Source organism: Eschrichtius robustus, chromosome 14, assembly GCF_028021215.1.
Source record: "Eschrichtius robustus isolate mEscRob2 chromosome 14, mEscRob2.pri, whole genome shotgun sequence".
In the NCBI taxonomy this organism is placed as follows: Eukaryota; Metazoa; Chordata; class Mammalia; order Artiodactyla; family Eschrichtiidae; genus Eschrichtius; species Eschrichtius robustus.
Window position 1 is genome coordinate 8,758,723 of NC_090837.1, and position 21,769 is coordinate 8,780,491.

Here is a 21,769-nt window from a genome sequence, read left to right on the forward strand (position 1 = left end):
GAAGAAATAACCTGGATTAGATTTCATTTGTGTTGTCATTTGGTTCATGGATTCCTTAAATACTTAGACGACAAAATATGACCCAACAAAATATTTGGCACTGTAAAGGTTATTTTTGCATATTGTGGACTGTAAAAGAATTAGGTGGTAATTTGGAAAGATCATAATATTACTTCTTCTATAATTTAAATATTCTTCTATGTAAATTGTCCTTCATTATCACTCTAATTAACAGCAAAAAAATTTCAGTGGCCAATCTTTTATTTTTCTATACTAGGTATTATACAGAATGCTTTCAATGGATGTGCCCTACTATCCAGGTCTTATGTTTTAAAATGTACAAAGCATCACTTTACCTACTCTCTTGGGCTGAATATTCATTTATTTTATTTTTACAGGTTTAATGAAGAGGCTAGAGGAGGAGATAAAGTTTAATTCATATATGGTAACTGAAAAATTTCCTAAAGAATTAGAGAACAAGAAAAAAGAATTGCAGTTTTTACAGAAAGTGGTTTCAGAGCCTGCTATGGGTCATTCTGATCTTCTTGAACTTGAATCTAAAGTAAGTAACAATCGTCTTCTTTTTATAAGCTTCCAATTTTATCTCATCCCCAGTCCTGTGAAAATTATGTGAACTGCTTTCTGTAGTGTCCTACTCTTGACTCTTAAGTTAACCTGTGCTAAGAGCTGACAGCTCTTATGAGGAGTTGTTCTTTATGAGAAATTATAGCACGTAATGCTGTCACTTAATCCACATGATGTTATAAAAACCTAGTCAACTGATTAGGAAACTGGGTAACTTGGATATATAAATTAATGTATATGATTGACTCATAAGTTTATATATTCATAATATAATAATTTAGTTGACAATTTTTTAAATATCATAAATGTGATTACTTTTTATTTCCAAGAATAATATTATAGCAATTTTGTATTTAAAGCTAATGTTTTTTATTAGCTTTTTATGCCTGCTTTGGAATTACTGAACTTCCTTGTAATGCTCAATGAAACCTGGTATCATAACATTTTTCTTCCCTAAAAACACTAATCAGAGGTATATTTTTTAAAATAATTAAATATCATGAAAATTGATTGAAAGATTTTGACTTTAATGTGCTTAATAGCCACTACAATTAAATACATAATTCTAATGATTTTATTCTTTTAATTTATGTATAGAAATCAGTTGTCCAAGTCAGTTTTGGCTCAGTTTAATGTTATAGGATTAACAGGAAAATTCTAGTTTTTTCAAAGGATAGTTATACTGAAAGCCATGTAATTAAAAAAAATTTATTATAGGACTATATGCTTCTATTGGCTTTATTCAGTTTTACTACATTTGAGAAAAGCTTAGATTAATGAGTAGGATAAATGACAGCTATTATAGAATCACAGATCATTCATTAGAATAGGAAGGGTTTTTAGATGTCATTCATGTCAACTCTCAGCTGGGTTCGTGAATTCCTTGTACTAAATCCCTGGGGAATGTTAGTCCAGATTTGATTTATCACTTACAGTTACGTGAAAGTCACAGCCTAGGTGAAGGGATAACTTCAGATTTTTAGAAATCATCTTTTTGATAGTAATATATAAATATTTCATGTAGAATACTTTAGGATAATTTAGATATGGATGGTTAAATCCATGTAAGTAATCAAATTGTGTAAATATATATCATGAACCGTGAAATGCAAGTTGTCTCTAAAAGAAATCGTAACAGCCCACTCATAATGTTAATGGAGCTGATCCTCCCATCAAATTACTGATAATAACAACTGTAAATTCAAAGCTTTGTCTGGCCAGATGTCCCTCAGTTTGGGTATTCATAGGCAGAGTTTTAACCTTTTTATTTTCATACTGTTTTAGATAAATGAAATAAACACACAGATCAGTCAGCTGATTGAAAAGAAAATGATGAGAAATGAGCCAATTGAAGGCAAACTGTCACTATATAGGCAACAGGTAAGACCACTCCTTTTGGCTCACATATTTAGGTCTATAATCTTGTTGGTGAACATTTTCATTAATACCATGGTCTGTGTTATCGATAGTCTTAAAGTGAGAAGGAAGCAAAGAATAAATGTTCTCTTGTCATTGCTAATCTCTAGATTATAACAAAGAATTTGCGGAAAAGCCACAAAAGATACATGTTCAGGTTTGAAATTCAATATATCTGATAATGCTTAGTTTCCTTAGTGTCTGCCAACTGTGGTGATAGAGCTCTTTGTGGTTATATCTGTGAGTGTGAAATTTGATTTTTTATATGAATGCTTACTTTAAGTGGTATAAATAAGACTATTTATAATCTTTAATGAACTAAAGGCAATATACTTTTTCAGGTTTAAAGTTAGTTTGAAAAAATATAGAATAAATTGAATTTTAGTGCTAAGGCATTTATCATTTTATCCAGAAGTCATGGGGGTATATATGTTGTTATGTATTTCTACACAGAAGGCTCAAATGACAGCCATGGATTACCTGACAAGAACCTTGGCAAGAAGAGTTTAGTGTGAAGAGCATTCTGTAACCTCAGAAAATACTGAGCTACATAACAAAGCATTATTCAAGGATGCTAGAATTTTTTAAAAACCTTTTTATAATGGAAAAATTTAACCATATACAAAGGTAGAGAAAATAGTTCAGTAAACCCTCGTGTGTCCCTCAGCTATAGCAATCATGGCCATTCTTGTTTCATCTATACCCCCCACCCCAACTGGATTATTTGAAGTAAATCTTAGACTTCATATAATTTCATCTACAAATATCTCAGAACGTATCTTTAAAAAATAAAAACTTTTAAAAAACTTAACATACCACATTTGAAAATTTTATTACTTCCTTAATATTGGCAGATATCCAAACAATGTTCAGATTTCCTTGATTGTCTCTTTTTCTTTCTTTTTTTCCTTTCCTGTTTTTTTTCCCCCCCAGTGTCTTTGTTTTAATTAGGATCCATACAGGATTTATACACTGCATTTGGTTGATATATTTGTCTCTTTCAATCTATAGGCTCTCTTCCCTACTTATTTATCCATTCATTTAATAATTTTCTTGCAGTTTTTTTAATTGAAACTTGTTTATTTATCCTATAGCATTTCCCATAGTTGGTGTTTTACTGATTGCAGCCTGATGGTGTCCTTTTAAAATGTTCCTCTGTTTCCTGTATTTCCTATATATTAGATCTAGAAGCTTGAACAGGTTCTGTTTTGATTTTTTTTTTTTTGGTCAAGAGTATTCTCTAAGTGGTATTTTATACTTTCATTTGGAGGGAATAATGTCTGGTTGTCTCTTTTTTTGTGATTTTCTTATGCCATTGATTATCAGTGCCTGTCCATTTATTTCATGAGAGATAATAAAATGTTGATACTATGATTCCTTCTTCATTTATTAGCAGGACTACTTTTTTTATTGAAATATAGTTGATTTACAATGTTGTGTTAATTTCTGTTGTACAGCAAAGTGAATCAGTTATACATATATACATTCTTTTTTATATTCTTTTCCATTATGGCTTATCACAGAATATTGAATATAGTTCCCTGTGCTGTACAGTAGGACCTTGTTTTTGTCTTCCTCTTTCTGACTTACTTTACTTAGTATGATAATCTCTAGGTCCGTCCATGTAGCTGCAAATGGCATTATTTCATTCTTTTTTATGGCTGAGTAGTATTCTATTGTATATATGTACCACATCTTTATCCACTCATCTGTCAATGGACATTTAGGTTGTTTCCATGTCTTGGCTATTGTGAATAGTGCTGCTATGAACATAGGGGTGCATGTGTCTTTTTGAATTATGTTTTTGTCCATATATATGCCCAGGAGTAGGATTGCTGGATCATATGGCAACTCTATTTTCAGTTTTTTGAGGAACCTCCATACTGTTTTCCACAGTGGCTGCACCAGTTTAGATTCCGACCAACCATGTAGGAGGGTTCACTTCTCTCCACACCCTCTCCAGCATTTGTTATTTGTAGATGTCTTAATGATGGCCATTCTGACTGGTGTGAGGTGGTACCTCATTGTAGTTTTGACTTGCATTTCTCTAATAATTAGCGATGTTGGAGCTGGACTACTTCTGAAAAGAGAAACCTCCTCTCATCAGCTATTTGGTTATCCTGGAGTATAGTTCATATAGGAAAGTCAGGGTGCATGCTTGATTCTTATTTTTATTTTTCAGTTTTCAAAATGAATTGGTTGCCTCTAACATTAAAAATGATTAATTAGGGTTAGTTTTTAATTTTTTTGGTTTCTTATCTATTTAATGTTATTATGAACCATAGATGTAATGAAATTTAGGTTGCAAACATTTCCCTTAATGATGCTCAAATTGTCCCATTTTTGGCTGGTAGGAGGCTTTTCAAGTTAATTTCTGAGTCCTTTTAAAATACTATTTGTCTTTGATAACATCCTTGCTTTCTGGTATGATTAAGATAGTTTCTAGGCTCATGTTTTACATTTCCTACTCCAGTCTTGGAATTAGACTTTCTTCTATGAGCCTGATATGTTTTAGTAGGAAATGATATTTACAGACCACAGTCTGGGTATTAGTACTTCTCATTGCTACTGGGATGGCCATTGTTTTTAGGTCTTTTTAGTGGACAGAGCTAGGAAGTATTTTTTCTCTTTCTCTCTCATAAAGTACACCATGAGTTCATACTGATCCTTTCAGTTCAGATTCAAGACTACTGTTTTTTTTTGTTTGTTTGTTTGTTTGTTTTTAGTTTATGTAAAAATTTATTTGACCAAAATGTAGAAAAAGTGATAATATTATATATGATACAGTTGCAAGAATCTAAATGAAAAGTGTGGGTTTTATTCAGTTGCACAACTTGCTAGTGTATCTCCTGGATAGTGTAATGCTTAGTGAGGGGCAGAAAATTCGGATAAGCTAGAAGCACAGGGTGATTTTTAGTCAGAATTGTAAGCCTGAGTTGGCCCCCACACTGCTGGGGAATGTGGAATGTTTCAGCTCTGAGATGTTAACTGAGAAAGCAGAAATATAACAAAGCCAAAATCTGCAGCCCTGTCTACAAAATACTCCATATCCAGTTTAATCAGGAGTTTCTTGGTTTTTATTAACTTGGTCCTGAAGAATGAATTAAAATTCTAGATAAGTAAATCTCCAATTTGCCATTCCCTGGAATATAGAGGAGATGAAGTTAGGCGAATTACTTTTTTATCTCTACTTTGCTGTCAGAGAGGGCCATTCTGCCCAGTATTTGTTTATAGAAAAACAGTTCTTGCTCAATTATTGATGGCGAGCAGTACTTTTGATATGGCTTCTCTGAATGGGAGGGAATTCTACAGTATTCATTCCTGCTCAGTAGATGGCCTCATATCAGAGCAGATAAGCATGGGTCATTATTGGAATAAGACATCAGCTCCTCAGAGAACAACTTTAGAATGAAAGAAACATATAGAAGGCATATCAAGGATCTATCCAGAAAATACTGGGTAATTATTATGACTCTTTTCCAAGCACTCTCACGCTGACTGCTCAGAGGATGTTTGCTTGGCACGGTGGAGTGTGGAAAAGAGCCAGGATGATTAGGTTAATCTCTCTGTGGTTTATGACTTCCCACAGTAAGCCCCACCTCCCCCTTCTTTGCTCTGGATGGAAAAGACCCACCCATTTTAATATGATGGTCCCTGGCCTCCTGTAGTGTGACCAATGGTAGATATTCTTCAACCTTTTAAATTGACCCATGACTAGACATTGGAATCTGTGCTTTGAAAGTGTAGGGTTGTCTGTTCCACGAACCAAAGGCCCTCAAGGACTACTGGGTTTTTACTTCACCTCATCAATCTCCCATTTTCCTCCTTATCCCAAATTGAAAATTCTGGTTCTCAGAAACACCAACATAATTGCATTCATTATTTGCTTCATTCCATTGACACCAACATAGTTCATCATTTGCTTAAATCCATGCATTACATGCAACAGTTTCAAAATAAAAGTACCAATACTACCATCAAAAATGGTAGTGGTTGAGAATCTGCCTGCCAATGCAGGGGACATGGGTTCGAGCCCTGGTCTGGGAAGAGACACGGGTTCGAGCCCTGGTCTGGGAAGATCCCACATGCCGCGGAGCGACTAGGCCCGTGAGCCACAATTGCTGAGCCTGCGCGTCTGGAGCTTGTGCTCCGCAACGAGAGGCCGCGATAGTGAGAGGCCCGCGCACGGCGATGAAGAGTGGCCCCCACTTGCCGCAACTAGAGAAAGCCCTCGCACAGAAACGAAGACCCAACACAGCCATAAATAAATTTAAAAAAAAAAATACGATTACTGCTGAAAATTGTTTTTTAGTTTGTTTTGTCTTTAGGATATATCCCCCTAGGGTTATATAGTCAAATTACTGTTTTAAAGTTACTGGGAATAATTCTTCTGTATGGTTAGGCCACAAAGGAAACTGGATAAATACATACGGTCTTTTTGATTTTTAGGGATTACTTTTTAGGGATTAATTTGTTTTATAATTATTTAAAATATTTACATGATTCCAAGTCAAAGCTACAAAACAAGAAGTATTTGAAGAAGTTTCTAGCATCTACCTCTGTGCTATCCACCCTATTCTTTCCTTCCCCCATAGGTATTTTTTTAATTTTGTAGTTTATTATTCCATTAAAAATAATATTATATATACATATATTCATATATTTCCATCCTCAGAGAAAGAAGAGCATATTATACACTTTTATTCTCCATGCTTTTTTCTTAATATATGCTTGTGAATAGTAGAATAATCTTTATTCCTTTATAAATTTATTGAGATACAGTTTACATGCTGTACAATTCACCCATTTAAAATTTACTGTTCAATGGTTTTTAGCATCACAGAGTTGTGCAATCATTACACAATCAATTTTAGAACATTTTTATCACCCCAAAAAGAAACCCCAAAGCCATTAGCAGTCACTTCTCATTTCCCCCAAATCCTACCAAAGACCAAACTATCTCTATAAATTTGCCTATCATGGACATTTCATATAAATGGAATCATACAATATGTGGTCCTTCGTGACTGGCTTCTTTTACTTAGTGTAAAGTTTTTAAAGTTCATCCATGATGTAGCATGTATCTGTACATACTTTATTCCTTTTTGTTACTGAATAATATCCCATTGTATGGATATATCACGTTTTGTTTTTTTATTCACCAGTTGATGAGCATTTGGGTTGTCTCTACTTTTTTGGCTATTATGAATAATGCTGGTAGGAGCATTCTTGTACAAGTTTTTGTTTCAAAATAAGTTTTCATTTCTCTTGAGTATACTCCTAGGAGTGCAGTTGTTGGTTCCTATGATAATTCTGTGTTTTACATTTTAAGGAAATGCCAGACTGCTTTCCAAAACAGCTGTACCATTTTACATTCCCACCAACAGTGTAAGAAGGTTCTGATTTCTCCACATTCTTACCAACACTTGTTATTATCTGTCTTTTTTATTATAGCCGTCCTAGTGGATATGCTTATTCCTGTTCACAGACATACTGCACTGAGTGGGTATACCACAGTTTATTCAACCAATCCCCAATTAATGGACACTTGGGTTGTTGCCATTTTTGTGCTATTACAAATCATACTTAAATAAATAGCTTTTTGTTTATATCTTCGCAATTTTTTGCCAGCGTATCTTTGGGATATAGTCTCAGAAGTGAGATTGCTACATCAAACGATAAATGTAGATGTAAGTTTGCTAAGTATTGCCTAATTCCTCTTCATGGGGGTCTTAGCATTTTACATTCCTATCTGCAGTGTATGAGAGCACCTGTTTCCTTACAGCCTCACCGATAGAGTATGTTGTCAAACTTTAAGATTTTTGCCATCCTTGTAGATGAGAAATGGTATCTTATGATAGTTTTAATTTTTTTTATCTTACCATAAACAAGGTTGAGCATCTTTTCACATGAGTAACAGTCATTTTAATTCTTTTCCTGTGAATTGTCCCTTCCTGTCTATACCTATTTTTTTATAGGGTTGTAGGCCTTTTTTTTCTAGTTTTAGAAACTCTTTATATATCAGGAATATTTACTCTTTATCTAGCTTATAAGTGTAACATTTTCCCCAGTTTGGTATTTGCCTTTTTACTTTGTTTATGGTATTATTTTGCCATAGGAAAGTTCTTCATTTTTAGGAAATCAAATTTATTAATTTTTTCACTTATCATTTCAGGTTTCAAGTCATATTTAGGAATGTTTTTCCCTCTTGAAAGTTATGGAGAAATTTACTCAAGTTTCCTTTTTGGAATTCTGTGATTTAATTTTTGTAATTAAATCTTTGATCTGTTTAGAATTTTTCTTTGGTGTATGGTATTTATTGTATATGGCTGTCCAATTATCCAGTTGTTCCAATACCAGTTGCTAAAAAGTCCATTTTTCCCCTATGGATTTGAGAGTCCTCCTTTGTTTTATTTAAATTTTTTAAATGCTATTGGATCTATTTCTAGATTTTCTGTTGTTCTGTTGACCTGTCTGTTTATGTACCCATATTAACTGTTTTAATTATAGAAACTTTATCATCAAGTTCTAATATCTAATAAAAGTAGCCATTTTCATCCCCAGTTGCTTTACTTTTTTAGGGTTTTCCTTACAATTCTTTTTTTTAAAATAAATTTATTTATTTTTGGCTGCATTGGGTCTTCGTTGCTGCATGCAGGCTTTCTCTGGTTGCAGTGAGTGGGGGCTACTCTTTGTTGCGGTGCGCGGGCTTCTCATTGCGGTGGCTTCTCTTGTTGCCGAGCACAGGCTCTAGGCGCGTGGGCTTCAGTAGTTGTGGCATGTGGGCTCAATAGTTGTGGCTTGCAGGCTCTAGAGCACAGACTCAGTAGTTGTGGTGCACAGGCTTAGTTGCTCCGCAGAATGTGGGATCTTCCCGGACCAGGGCTCGAACCTGTGTCCCCTGCATTGGCAGGCGGATTCTTAACCACTGCGCCACCAGGGAAATCCCTTACAATTCTTATTTGTATGTTCTTCCAAATAACTTTTATTATCAATTTGTCTATCTCTAGAAAAAAATCATACTTTTAAAATTATTAGGGTTGCTTTATATTTATCAATTACCTCAGAACTTACATCTTTACAATATTGAGTCTTCCTATCTAAGAACATGGTATGTCTCTCCATTTGTTCAAGTTTATTTTTGTATCTTTCAGGAGTGTTTAATAGTTTTCCTCATAAAATTTTGGAACTTCTCTTGTTAAACTTATGCTTACATATTTAATTTTGATTTTTGCTTTTATAAATGAGGGCTTTTCTTTCCAAATGTTTTCTGACTGATTTGTCTATGAAAGCTATTGATTTATTTCCTGTAGATTCTTTTGATTTTTTAGGTACATAATCATATACTATGAAAATTCCAATTTTTCCTTTCAGATTCTTGTGCTTCTAATTGCTTTCTCTTGTCTAATGGTGTATGCAAATACCTTCAACACAGTATTAAATTGTAGTGGAGGTGCTGGGCATTTTTACCTTGTTTCAGACTTTGGCGGAATATACGCTCATATTTCTCTGTTAAATAAGATCCTGGTTTGGGCTGAGGTTTATATTTATTTATTTTGTTATGCTGAGGAAGCATACCATCAATTCCTATACAATTCTGGTACTCTAATCATTACTTCTCTTTTTTTTTTGGCTGAAACAATTCTATAGAGGGAAACATTCCTTCATCACCTGTCTTTTTTTTATTTTTTAAACAGGGAGGACAATAGAGTTTTTTAAAGGGTTTGCACTAAAGATTTCCCCCTCTTGTCAAATTTGTTTGAGGAAAATATTTGTACTATTTCACTTGAGAAGACAGTTTAGCTAATGTTTTTCTTAAACTAGTACAGCCATGGTTCATTTAAGGAAATCCCCCATGAGTTACTAACTAATATAAAATGCTGCCATTATGGCTAAGAGCAGCCATCTGGATTGTGTAAACGTTTGCATAATTCTGGTGAGTCAGATGTTTGATTTTGAACCTGCATTTTATTTATTAGATTGCCCCAAATATAATAAATGTTTTAACATTTTATTTTAAAAGTATGGATATTGAATTTAGATAAGAAGACCTGTGTTGTAGTTTTGAGAATAAAGCATTCTTGTTTTCTTCCAATGAAAGGAAACCGACCATGCAGAAAAACAGTAGGCCTAGTGTTAGCTTCTGTACTTACCTAGAGGGTATTTTCATTAGCATTTGAGTGTTACTTAACAAGATTTTAATATTTTTATTACTATCGCATTTCTGTTTCTCTGCTGATATGTCCTATATTTTCAGGGCTTTTGTCTTCCATAATGTTTTTAGGTTGCTATTTAATATACGTTGCAGGGAATTCCCTGGTGGTCCAGTGGTAGGACTCGGCGCTTTCACCATGGGGGCTCAGGTTCAATCCCTGTTCGGGACACTAAGATCCTGCAAGCCGCACAGTGCAGCCAAAAATGTATATAAATGTATTATATATATACAATGCCTACTCATACTAAATATATAACTGGTGATAGTAGATAGTAGGGCAAGGGGTATTGTCAGGAGAAGTCAACCTGATATTGAAAATTTAGCTCAGTAAAATCTAAAAAATACTTAATTTCACAAGATAATAGAAAGTTGATTGTATACCTTATTTTACATTCATATTTCAATGCTCAATTAGGCATCCATCATTTCTCGTAAAAAAGAAGCCAAAGCTGAGGAACTTCAGGAGGCAAAGGAGAAGTTAGCCAACCTAGAGAGAGAAGTGTCAGTGAAGACAAATCAGACCCGTGAATTTGATGGCACCGAAGTTTTGAAGGGAGATGAAGTAAGTTGAGGTGTCTAATGGGACAAGGATATGAGTATTGTTTTTGTTTGAAATCATTAATTTTTTTTACTTTTTATTTTGACTGTCAATAATGGGAAGTTAATTTATTTTATGGAGCCTATTTATTTAAAACTGAAAACTCTTTGCAGTAATATTGAGATATTCTTGATATATAATGACGGAGATTTTAGTGATTTTTATGAGATAATGTTCCAAATTTTCACTTTTTAATTAGGTGGATTTATATTGGATTTATTTATTATAAGTATTAAGTTATAAAGGTGAAACCAAATGAGTAGAAACTGACAGATAAGACAGATATTCATATTTTTTGATAAATATAATTCCATAAAGGGCTGAGAAAGTATCACTAAGTTACTTTGTCAGTAATGTGTAGTTGGCCAGTGGGACTGGCACCATTAAAATGACTTCGTTGTAAATGCTTACAAATTTTAAAAATATAATTATGTCTTACATTGCTATCTACTTTACATTTTGAACAATGCTTTAACAGCTCTTATTTCACTTATCCTTCTGTCAGACTCATGAGATTAGTAGGACAAGTAACATTGTCATTTATAGACGGTTAAACTTAAGCACCAAAAATATAATCCCCATCTCCTTTTCATAAAGGAGCTCTTTCGTGCTTTCTTAGCTCAAGAAAGAGTGAAGGAGCTCTTGAGCTCTTTGTTAGCTCAATAAAGAGTGAATGACTGAAGCAAAATATCTTGCCTTTAGCTCAGTGCTTTTTTTTTTTTTTTTTTTAGCAAATCAAGTGATAGGTCATATTTTAATTCCTAAACATTGCCTCACTTTACCACCTCTAACAGCTTTTTTTTTTTATATTAGGTACTAGCCCTCAGCAAAAGCTACTTTGAAAAGCTGCTCAGGTCCAAACTTCATTTTTGGCTTTGAAAAGTTATTGAATTCATACCGTTACAAATTGGCAATGAACCTTAACTATGCCAAACACAAATGAATTGTTTCCACAGCACCACTTTTCTCTGGTGCTTCTGATTGTAGCCTCCCAATATGCCTTCTAGCTTATTGGGAAGGTAGTAGAATTCAGAAGTCAACACTTGATTGAAAAATTCCTTTGGCTTTCATAGAAAGGAACGAAATTAGGTCATTTGTAGAGACGTGGATGGATCTAGAGACTGTCATACAGAGTGAAGTAAGTCAGAAAGAGAAAAACAAATATTGTATATTAACGCATATATGTGGAACCTAGAAAAATGGTACAGATGAACCGGTTTGCAGAGCAGAAATTGAGACACAGATGTAGAGAACAAACGTATGGACACCAAGAGGGGAAAGTGGCAGGGGAGGGCGTGGTGGGTGGTGGTGGTGGGATGAATTGGGAGATTGGGATTGACATATATACACGAATATGTATAAAATAGATAACTAATAAGAACCTTCAGTATAAAAGAAAAAATTCCTTTGGCTTTTAACATCCACTTCCAGACTGCTTTAAGACATGGGAGTATTTTAAATGATACTTGGAAGCCAACAGAGTGTGCTTCGTGATATCCTTGCTATCCAGGAAAAAATATTAATTATGCAGCAGTTTCGCTTTATAAGAGAACATGCTATCTCCTAGCATTTTAATTTTTTCTTAGGAAAATGCTGCCCATTTGACCAGAAATACCAATTGCTATGGCCATATTTGGCATGAATAGTGCTCATAATTCAGTATTAGATATTCCCTCTCTGCAAATGTGATGGAAAAGAACCTAGTGCCAAGCTATTAGCTTTTATCTTTGACGAATTATGGTGAATAGGAAAAGTATCTGATGACAGAAAAAGACACATTTTTTTAAAGGGGAAAAAGATAACTTTGGATATGATGAGGTCAACTTAATTTTTAAACAATGTTTGGTCAGAAACTAGAACAAATCAAGTAAATCATTTGGCAGTCACCTAAAAGAACAGAAGGTATTGGGGAACATTAAGCATAATTTTATAAAGAACAAATCTTGGTAGACCAATTTTGTTTTCTACTCTGATAAAGTGGTAGACCATATGGACAAAAGGGAGGAAGTTTGTTATACTTAAAATTATATAATATAGCTGGACTTCACTGAGGTTTCATTTGGTATCACATGGTAATTACCAAAAAATCATGTTCTTTACCACCCATCTGTTAATGCAGTTGGTGAGAGGGTATCAAGAAATAGTAGCACGGTGTTTGAAAAAAATATTATGCCCGGAGTCACAAATAGGAGAATGAGGAAAGGGAGGGGTAACCTTTATTGAGGTTTTTATACAAGGCTCTGTGCTAGATGATTGGCAAACATATATTTCTCTTCTTTTTATAAGAGATATTATTGTTATTTCCATTTTACAATTAGTTGAAACTCAGGAAAAGTATAGATTTACACAACTAATAAGTGACCAAGCAGGATCCAGGTCTCTCTCACATGTTCCTGTTGACCTTAAGCAAATGACTTCTCCATCCATAAAACGGGAGAAGTTGCTCTTCATTGTCATTAGGAAGAACACATGAAATAATGGATGTCCAAGCTTCTGAGAAATTCCGAGGTTAAGTCAACATATAACATCTGGCATCCGAAAGTAATCATTCCTGTGGGCCCCGTGTTACTGCATGTGGGAGAAGCAGGATAGTGGAATAGCTAAGAGCGTGGTCTCTAGAACTTGGTTTGAGTGCAGATCCTGGCTTTGTCAGCCTATTAGCTGGGTGACTTTGGCCAGGTTCCTTAACCTCTTTGTATTCAGCTGTAAAATGTGACAGTTATTAGTATATACCGCCTAGAATTATTATTGTGCGGATTAAATGAGTTAATACCTGTAAAGTGCTTAGAATAGCACCAGGCACATACTAAGTGCTCAATAAGTATTAGCTCTTAATATTTTTATGTATTTATTTACCTGGATGAAGAATTTGAAAGTAAGTAATACAGTTTACAGCTTAAAAATTGATATTAGTATTTTCCAGATTGGGAGCAATTCAGTAGAAATAAGTATGAAATAGAGATAAAATAACTTGCACAGATTCAAGATGTGATGAGATAGCACTGAGTCATTTTAGCTGCCGTTCACCAAGCAATACCTGTGTGCTCAATCTTGAGCACTTTAAAAACATACCCTTGGGGCTTCCCTGGTGGCGCAGTGGTTAAGAATCTGCCTGCCAATCCAGGAAGATCCCACATGCTGTGGAGCACCTAAGCCTGTGCGCCACAACTACTGAGCCTGCGCTCTAGAGCCCGTGAGCCACAACTACTGAGCCCACGTGCCACAACTACTGAAGCCCACGCGCCTAGAGCCTGTGCTCCGCAACAAGAGAAGCCACCGCAGTGAGAAGCCCGCGCACCGCAACAAAGAGTAGCCCCCGCTCACCACAACTAGAGAAAGCCCGCACACAGCAACTAGGACCCAACGCAGCCAAAAATAAATAAATCAAATAAATAAATTTATTTTTAAAAAAACAAAAAAACCCCATATCCTTGGCCTTCCTCACCTTCTGAGATGACCCACACTCTGTGGAGTGTGTTTCTAAGTAAATCTGCTTCTTACCTAAAAAATAAAAATAAAAACAAAAACATATCCTTGGTGCTGGTTGCACAAGTTGCTGGTGCTGTGAATGCATTTAATGCCACAGAACTGTACACTTAAAAATAGTTTAAATGGTAAGTTTTATATTAAATATATTTAACTACAATAAAACACACATACAACATATGCTAATTCATCCTCTCAAAAAGCCTATGAGGTAAATATTATCTCCATTTTATTATTGAGGAAATAGGCTTAGAGAAATTTAAGTAACTTGCCTGAAGTCACACAGTGAGTTGCAGAGCAAGGATTTGAATCCAAATCTGAATGCCTCAGCTGCTGTGCTCCTAAGTGAATGCTGAGCTATTCTTCAAGGCACTATTAGAATGAGTTAATTTTAAGATTCATATTTGACTCAAAATAGGACCACATTGTAGACAGCCATTAACTGGAAACAAAAACTTGCTAGAAACTGTATGACAGCCATTTCTTCAGAAATAAACCTTCATTCCTTGATTATCCATATGTAGATGTTTGATTAATCTTTTCTTGGAAAAATTTAGGAATGTGACTGTGTAAGGATAAATGTAACAAATACTATGCATTAGTAATTTATATTCCTTTGTCATTTTCTCTTTAGAGGTGTGCATTTTGAAGTACATTCTGATGCTTCCTACTGCCATTAAAGTCAATATTCCAGATGTTACATTTTGTCTAAGAATTTTAGCTCTTCTGATTGCAGATGACACGTGCTACGGGCATTTGTTCTTACTAGACATTTTCATTTGTGTTCCCTTGATTTTTCTTATTAAAAAAGATGAAGAGTCTAAAAATACTTCTTGCTTTCCTTATACTTTGGTTATCACTTTAACACTGTATTTTCATTGTATTGCCTTGTAGGCAATATACAGGAATAAGCACAGCAAAATCTTATTCTGCCAGACTTCTGACATAGGTAGGAATTTCTCAAACAGTTGAAATTATCTTCTTAGTGATGGAGATTTTCTTGCCAGTCTAGTCTATCTTGATTTCTTTCTCTTCAAACAAGCGTTTGGTAGGTGATAAAAAGGTTAAGTTTAGAGACTACAGTTTCTAACATAACTGAAAATTTATAATAATGAATATCTAACTCTCCTTTATATCGTGAAATTTTCTATATTGGATTTAAATATATAATAAAGTATAAGTCTCATGGAATTGATATTCTCAAAGAATTTTGACTGCCTTCATCTCTGAGAGAGATCACCCCAAAAATGCTATGGAACTTTGATCCTGACCTATTTATTATTCTTATCAATAACTTAGATTAATAATAATAAGTAATGTTTATTATGTAATTACAATGTGCCAGATACCATACTAGGTTTATTATATACATTATCTCATTTATTTCATTGAGGTCTATGAGATAGATATGATTATTATTACTAGTTTTTACAAATAAGGAAACTACGGCACACAGAGGACTTATGCTAACTTATCCAAGGTCACATTGCTAGTAATTAGTGGTACCATGATGTGAATTGCAGTAGTCTGGCTCCAGAACCCTTAATAATTTTCACATGACATGACAGGAAGCTAGAAGGAATAGTCAACCTGAGATGATAGAATTGTGATTCAAAATCATCTTGGTAGTTAAGAGCATTGTGCTTAAGCAAACAAAATGTCATTAATGGGATTATAAATAATAATGTCATAGAATCTGAGTTTTATCTGCAGCTCAAAAATCATCCAATAATAATGCAGCTTTAAAAAACAAAATGTTGGGAATTCCATGGCACTCCAGTGGTTAGGACTTGACGCTCTCACTGCCGGGGCCCAGGGTTCAATCCCTGGTCGGGGAACTAAAATCCCATAAGCTGCATGGCTTGGCACGCAGCCAAGCCAAATTTAAAATTTTTTTTAAAAATTATACTCTATTAATAAAAATATAATATCCCATTTACGTGAAATTATGCCTGGAATATTATTTTACATTTTTGACTTCATGTTTTAAGAAAGACATAGTCAAGCCAGAGTCTAGATGAAGGTGACTAAAACAAATGAAAAGTCTGGAAACATTCACAGAAAGAATTAATTATGAATTAGCTGAGAACAGAAAACTAAAGAAAGACATAATAGAACTGCATTTTAATATCACAAGGATTATGGAAAGGATGCTGTGCAGAAAAGAGTTAACATAGCAAGCCTGAAACTGCTATTCTTAGAAAAACTTGCTTGCAGGATTGGCCCTTGGCTGGCATCTGGGAGCTTGGATTTTAGAATTCCCACCATTCCTTGATAAGAATGGCTCACGTGCCTAAACTGTATGTACAGAGTGTGGTTTATGTTGAACACCTGCTTTCCTTCTTGGAGTCTGGAATTTTGGTATGGGCTAGTCAGAGTATGCCTACGTGACCAGCCCCTAGTAAAAATCCTGGGCGCTGAGTCTCTAAATGAGCTTCCCTGGTTGGCAGCCTTTCACACGTATTGTTACAACTCGTTGTTGGAGGAATTAAGGGAGAAGACTCTTGGAAGCTTGCCCCTGGTTTCCTCCTGACTTCACCCCATGTGCCTTTTCCTTTTGCTGGTTTTGCTTTGTACCTTTTCACTGTAAAAAAGCATAGCCAAGAATATGACTTTATGCTGAGTCCTGTGAGTTCTCCTAGCAAATCATTGAACCTTGGGATGGTCTTGGGGACCCCTGATACAGATGGATTAGTATTATTCTTGTTTTTGGATGGAATGTTCTTCCTGGATCTATTAAATTCATCTGGTCTAATGTGTCATTAAGGCCAGTGTTTCCTTATTGATTTTCTGTCTAGATGATCTATCTATTGATGTAGGTGGGTATTAAAGTCCCCTACTGTTATCGTGTTACTGTCAGTTTCTCCCTTTATGTTTGTTAATATTAGCTTTGTGTATTTAGGTGCTCCTATCTTGAATGCATCTATGATTGTTATATCTCCTTGTTGGATTGATCCCTTTACTATTATGTAATGTCCTTCTTCATCTCTTGCTGTAGTCTTTGTTTTAAAATCTATTGTGTCTTATATTAATATTACTACCTCAGCTTTCTTTTTGTTTCCATTTGCATGGAATACCTTTTTCCATCCCCAAATCAAACTGAATTCAACAATACATTAAAAGAATCACACACCATGATCAAGTAGGATTTATTCCAGGGTATAAAAAATAATAATAATAAAATAAAATAGAATAATATTTTATAAATCAGATTATACAAGTAATATCTGAATACATTTTCATGGTCTGAAAAGCAAACAATACACATAAAACAAAAGTCCCTATTGATTACCTCCTATCCCCATTCCCAGTCCCTTAGACCCTTTTCCAAAGAGAAACCGCTGCCACCAGTTTTGTAAACTCTTTCAGTCCTTTCTCTGGAGATAGATACAGATATAGATAATACCGTTTTGTAAGTTTTAAAAAATATGAATGGTATTATACTGTGTGTATTGTGCAACTTGCTTTTAATAACACGTCTTAGAGATTTTTCCACATCAGTAAATGAAGAGGCTATTCTCTAGAGGTAAAGAGGATCAGCTCTGAAGCCAGAACACCTATGTGCAGATCTCAGCTCTGCCACCTATTAGCTGTTCAACCTAACAGTTAATTACAGCAGTTACCTAACTGCTCTGTGCCTTAGTTTCCATATCTATAAAGTGGAGATAATAACAGTACTCACCTCATATGGTGGTTGTGAGGGCTAAATGAGTTAATACAACTAAGCAGTATACAACAGTGGCTGGCTTATAGGAAGCACTTCATAAATACTACCTACAGTTATAATAATAATTATTATCATGTACTTTTAAAATTTTAATTGCTACATTGTGTTCTATAGAATGTATGTACAATTTCTTTATTCCATCCAAGGGCGTACAAGAGGATCTGTTTCCTCTGTTATTTAAAACAGCACTTGATCCTCAATCCTTTAATTTTTTGTCATTCTGACAGTATTTCATTTTAATTTTCATTTTTCTTGATTAAGATTGAACATCTGTCCACATACATGTTTGGTCACTTATATTTCTTCTGTCGTTTGCCCTTTTATTGTCTTTCTTCATTTTTTTCTAATGAATTGAATGTATTTTCTTTTTTTAAAATTTTTTTTGTGGTACAAGTCACATAATATAAAACATACTATTTTAACTATATTTAACTGTACAGTTCAGTGGCACAAAGTACGCTCACATTTTTGTGCTAATTGAATGTTTTTCCTTATCTGTTTCTCATATTTTTACCTATATTCTGGATTAATCTGGGTAATTGTTTTCTTCTAGTCTGTCATTTGTCTCTTAGCTTTGTATACGCTGTGTTTTGTCACACAGAGGGTTTTCTTCCCTGTTTTTTCCAAACAGCCTTTTGAGATATAATTAGCATACAATAAACTGCATATATTTAAAGTACAAGTTGTTTCTGTTGTTCCATGCTATGATAACTGGGGGCTACTGTATTAAATGACAAATTTATGTTTCTGGTTAGGTATTTAAAAATAACTTTATATAATAAAATAAACAATTATGGTTAGGAGGAAGACTTACATATAAATAATTTTTCTTATCAACTGAAGTGCCAAGACATTTTAAATATTATCAATTTTCTAATGAAAAACTATGTATCTAGATTAGATTATACAGTTCTATTCAGGTGTTCTACACATTTACCAAGTGTCTTTTACATGCCAACTATTAAGTAAATGGTGGTGAAAAAGAGATATGGCCCTGCCATCACAGAGCTTAATGGTTTCTTAGGGGAGTCAGAAATTTAACAAGTGATCTTAAGTGAGCTGTATGTTAGAACACACATTAACCAAGTGGTATGGGAATACATTTCAGGGTTATGGGGTGTGAGCTGGGAAAATACTAACATGGTATGATTCCTGGGAGAGATGCTACTTCAGCTCTTTCTGTTATCTTAAAATCATACTGATCACAGCAACCTTTTATTGACAACTCAGAGTCATAATTATGAACATTCACTATTATACTATGCTGTAACACTGTTTTTCTATCTCCTCTCACACTGAATCCTGCATAAAGCAAGATATTTCTATGTAAACATTTTTATAACACTTCAAATTATGGAAAACTAAGGTCACTTAATATTAAAATTCTGTCCCAAAATATGAAGCTATCATAGCATGGAACAACAGCAACAATTTGTACTTTAAATATATGCAGTTTATTGTATGTTAATTATATCTCAATAAATCTGGGGAAAAAAGGGAAGAAAACCCTCTGTGTGACAAAACACAGCATATGGTAAATATGATTTTTACCCATTCACAGGCAACAATCTGAGCCTGATGACTTTGTCTCACTTATGGAAGAGCAAAGAATAGAAGCTCTACTTCTTGTAGTAGTGCTGCATGGCTACCGGTCTTTACCGTCTTCGTCACCTTGGTACCTCTGAATCTCTGCATTAATTATTTGAAAAGCAAAACAAAAAATTAGCCCCGGTGGTGTAGTGCTAGTACCCTTCTCACAGCTGTGATTGAAATGAATGCATGCCTTTTGAGTCTGAAATTTTTTATAGCAACAAATGAACCTTTGGTTAAGGTTCCATTGGCATTTCATGCATTGAAAGGTCACTTCTGGTTTATGGTGTACGGGTTTAGAGTTCGTTATGTTTTCTTCCCAAACCTTACAAGAAGCTCAGCTGTTTTGCAGTTAATGGCTACTTTTAAAATGTGCTTGATCAAATAATATGAATAAGCAGCTTAAGAAAGAGCCAACCAATTCATTCTATAGCTACTGACAGAAATCCTAGAGCTAAATTGCAAAGATTATGAAATCTTCTTTAAATACTTCAAAGAGAAGCACAATGAAGATAAGGGGATCCTGGCAAGATTAGCTGCAGCTGTCAGATCCTGAAAAATTAGGAATCAAATTTTGACACTTGTAATTGAATCATCCACCCTTCTAAGTGAGCCCAGGCAAACCTGTGATATTTTTAGAGCCTTTCAAATCACATTACACTCTTTAGAGTTCATAGCAGGACCTAAGGCCCCTAAAATTTCCCAGGAGATGGAACAAAACAGAATCAAATAAATTTGGCTCAATTCACTGTAATAGAAGTAGGGTATTATATATGCAGTTTAGGTAATCCCACAGTGTTAACCCAAAACGTGAAAACTTTTCATAGAAATTTTTTTTGAGAGTTAACTGCTTGGACAGCAGTTGAAAACCCCATTAGAGATATAGTAACAGCTGTGTGGTGGTGATTTGATTTATAACAGAAGCAGGGAGACCTTGGATGGTATGATTACCTGTGTTTCCCAGATAGATGTTCCTGTACCACAAGTTTCTATTAAGACAGATTTCTACTAGCATATATCATATTGCTTATTATAGACTCTCTCAAGAGAATCAGCAGTTAACTATCCACTACCATATGTAGGTAATTGCATTGTTTATGCTTGGCTTGGTGAGATTTTCTAATTTAAAGTTGAAAACATAATACTAACAGGTTGGAAAAAGGTTTGAATAGTATTTGTATGTCTATATATATTGCACTTGTTATGATGGGTGATTTGAAAAGACTAACATTTTAGCAGAAAACAAAAGTTGCTTTAAAACATTTTTTCTTGCCTTAAAACAAATAGCAACTCTGAGACGAGACTTCGGGGAGTACAAATGATTTATGACATGAAGCGTGACTTAAAAGTTGGCCTTTTCAGGTTTTCTGCAAGTCTGAATTCAGACAAAATAGAAACACTGACAAATGGGCAAAAAAATTATGGCCATTTGGGCATATTCCTTCTACTCTTGAACAGTTGGTGTTATCCATTTCATACGTAACTCTCTTGGGCCTATTTCTGTAGTTTTCTGTGCTTAAAAATCATTTGATGAAATACCTGACAAAGATGTGATTCAGTTAATAAGTGGAAAATAGCATGAATAGTGGACTAACAGGATTTGAGGACAGAAGTATTCATTCTATTCCAGTTTTTCTAACTTTCTGAACTTTGGTGAGTTGTATTAATTTCTCTATAGGTTTCTTCTCTGTAAAAGGGGGAATAGTATTTTTTTAAAAATGGTTCTTTGTGGTTCTTGACAATATAGAGTACTTATTATATAAAGTCTTCACAGCTAATTACTGTGAAAATAGTTTCACACCAGATGTTGAGTTGGAAATTTGCAACAGGAGCAGAGATTCTTGTTTCCACATAAATATCCAGAATGATGTCTGGAATCCAGTAATACTTTTGAGTTCCAGATAAGCTTGAAAAGCATTTGTAAATGGTTACATACTTAGGGAAATAAGCTGCCTTGTCCTTTTAAAAAGCTTGCCTAGATCATTACTATTAAAGGTTCTAAAACATATTAAATGGGTAAAGGAGAAAGAAGATCTGTCAAATACCATTTTGATCACAAAGGAGCTGAGTCTGTAAAATTGGTTCTAAAGTCAGAAGCTAGCACTATTAAAACATTAATCTTACTGATCTCAGCATCTAAAATGATGGCTGC

At 34.4% G+C, this 21,769-nt stretch overlaps 1 protein-coding gene across 5 annotated transcripts in view; it reads left to right on the plus strand.

The window, feature by feature from the left end:
- The window catches only part of IFT81 (intraflagellar transport 81), a 92,602-nt gene that overhangs the window by 17,455 nt on the left and 53,378 nt on the right, over nt 1–21,769 (plus strand). For 4 of the 5 annotated variants that reach the window (XM_068562743.1, XM_068562744.1, XM_068562747.1 and 1 more), the window contains 3 exons: nt 399–562; nt 1,870–1,965; nt 10,632–10,778. In XM_068562743.1, coding sequence (XP_068418844.1) covers nt 399–562; nt 1,870–1,965; nt 10,632–10,778 — 407 coding nt within the window. The remainder of the gene's footprint in view (nt 1–398; nt 563–1,869; nt 1,966–10,631; nt 10,779–21,769) is intronic. The other variant, XM_068562746.1, reaches the window with a different exon arrangement.